General features: G+C 31.9%; 1 protein-coding gene across 1 annotated transcript in view; it reads left to right on the forward strand.

Annotated features, from left to right (window-relative positions):
- The window catches only part of LOC106873223 (arrestin domain-containing protein 3), a 13089-nt gene extending 12477 nt beyond the window's left edge, over positions 1–612 (forward strand). The window contains exon 6 of the mRNA XM_014920479.2: positions 34–612. Within this exon, the coding sequence (XP_014775965.2) occupies positions 34–203 (170 nt within the window). The 3' untranslated portion in view covers positions 204–612. The remainder of the gene's footprint in view (positions 1–33) is intronic.
- Positions 613–2633: the final 2021 nt, after the last annotated feature.

Genomic DNA, 2633 nt, shown 5'->3' on the forward strand with positions numbered 1-2633 from the left:
AACCTATAATCTCATTTCTGTAATCTTTTGCAGTTCCTTCAGCTCCTCCAGCATATGAAGAATGTGTCTTTGGCAAAGTGAACATCTCAGATGAAGGGGATGACAAATACACACAAGGGGAACTGAACTTTGCTCCTGCTTATCCTTACTATAATTTCCCCTCGGCACCACCGTTACCAGAACAGCCGACAGACAAAGCATGAATGGAACTGTATCATTAGAATTCTTACCAAAGAAGAATATTTCCTGATGAAGACAATTTCTTATTCAGTTTGAATGCTTTGTTACCATTTCACTTGTTAATGTGTCTATATGTTAGCGTGTGTGTGTGTGTGTGTACATACGCATGTGTTTATGCATGCATGCATGTGTGTGTATTTGTCAATGTCTGATTTCTTATAAACAAGCAATATTGTCTTATTTCTGCATACATGTGTGTGTCATTGTCAATATGTATAAATATACATGTGTATATGAATATGTGCATTTGTATTAAAATATGTGAGTGTGTGTGTGCATGTGAAGTCTAAAGGTTTCGCTTCCTGAGAAAGACTATGGGTAGACCCTGTCTCCTCAGAAAAATTGTTAATAAAAATATTTTTTAAATCTTTACTCCATTCTGGTGTAAAATCATCCTCGCTGTCACCGTTGCTGCTTTCAGAATCGCTGCTATCAGTTTCAGATACAGAAATATCTGATTCATTATCGTTCACCACGTGCTTTTGTAGCTCATTCATTCTTTTCTTCGATATCTCCATATCTTCTGTTGAAAAACCTTTAAATTCAGAATCACTGCTTGATAGCATGAAACTCCTCTCCATCTTCAAAGTTGAAAAAAATTAACACTGCAAAAAATGTGGAAAACAATCTTCCAAAATTCACTGAGTTCAAATATCATGCCAAACAATGTCAGATACAATAACTCAACTGTTTGCAAAGTGAAATCAGGTGTTTTAATGAATGTACTAACGAGATTTGGGTTCAAATATACATTTAAATAACAATGGGTACTCTCGTCTGGCTACGGCTGGGTTGATCTTATGAACCAAAACATTTTTCGGCTGGCTACGGCCAGGTTAGTAATGAAAGGGTTAAAGGAACCAACCAACCACATCTTTGAACTTAACCAAAACAAATGACATCCAAAATTTACGACCAATCAGAACTTGAGGAATGAAAAACAAGGAATGAAAACATTTGATAAACAATGATGTCACCAAGAAGTCAACCAACCAGAATGCTGGACTTTGCCAAAACAAAGATATTTGACCAAAACTTTCACAAGAAAAATAAATGATGTTATGAAATTTACAACCAATCAAAATTTGATCCTTTACTGTAAATATATATATATATATCCAAAGCAATTTCCACTTAAAACATTTTAAACTCTAACCAGCAAGCAGTAAGGCAGAACTTCATGTACTATGACAGCAAGTGACAAAGAACTTCATGCACTATGACAGAAGTTGTAAAAAAGCATTTTTCTTTCTCTCCATCTTTTTCTCTTTTTATTTCTTTTTATAAAACCTCAATATGGCTGAACTTAAAATCATATATATATATTTGTTATGATCTTCATTGAACATTTAAAATTATATTACTGTCTATGTCTGTGAAACTCATTGAAATTTCTCTGAACATTTGAACATTTGATCGATTAAGCCTGCTTTTCCAAATTTTCCCTTTTAAATTTAAAGGCACCTAAATCCCTTACTAAACTATTTTTTTACCATTGATAAACAAAGAGTTGAAACCGGTTTGGAATTTGAATAAACCTATTACACAATTTTAAAATGACTACAAGTTTTGAGATTCAGGTGCATTTTCAAACCCCAAAACAAATTCTCCCATATTCTTTCCTGTGTGAGGAAACTAAAAGAAGCTTGTTTATGTATGTGAGTGTGTGCATGTGTGTGTGTGTGTGTGTGTGTGTGTGTATAGGTGTGTGTTTGTGTCTCGACAACTGGTGTTGATTTGTTTACATCTCTGTAACTTAGTAGTTCATCAAAAGACACCAAGAAAATAAGTAGCAGGCTTAAAATATAAGTACTAGGGTTGATTTATTTGACTAAAACTCTTCAAGGCATTACCCCTGCATGGCAACAGTCTAATGACAGAAAAATGTAAAAGAGTGAAAGAATATATATATGTGTATACCTATATATGTTATTTAGTGAAAAATTCAGGTCTCCACAAAGTGATTTATAGTAATACCAAAAAGGAAAATGCTCTGAAATTTTTTATACTAAAACATGTTTATGTAACAAACTAGTTTAAGTTGTCTAAGTTATTTATAAGTAAGTAGATTAGTGATGATTATGGTAGCATGAAATAATAACATAATCACTTATTACCTAATCAGAGATAACTTAGAAAAGTGAATCTGGTTGATTTTATAAACATTTTGTTGCATAAATATTCTTTAAGATAAAAAATCAGTGCATTTTCCCTTTTTATTTTTACTAAAATCATATATATGAGAGAGAGAGAGAGAGATAGAGAGAGAGAAAGAGTGAGACAGATGTTAAATGATGATGATGGTATATATATGTACATATATATATATATATATATGTATGTATTTATAGATATATGTGTGTATATATATATATATATATATATATATATAT

Source organism: Octopus bimaculoides, chromosome 12 (assembly GCF_001194135.2).
Source record: "Octopus bimaculoides isolate UCB-OBI-ISO-001 chromosome 12, ASM119413v2, whole genome shotgun sequence".
In the NCBI taxonomy this organism is placed as follows: Eukaryota; Metazoa; Mollusca; class Cephalopoda; order Octopoda; family Octopodidae; genus Octopus; species Octopus bimaculoides.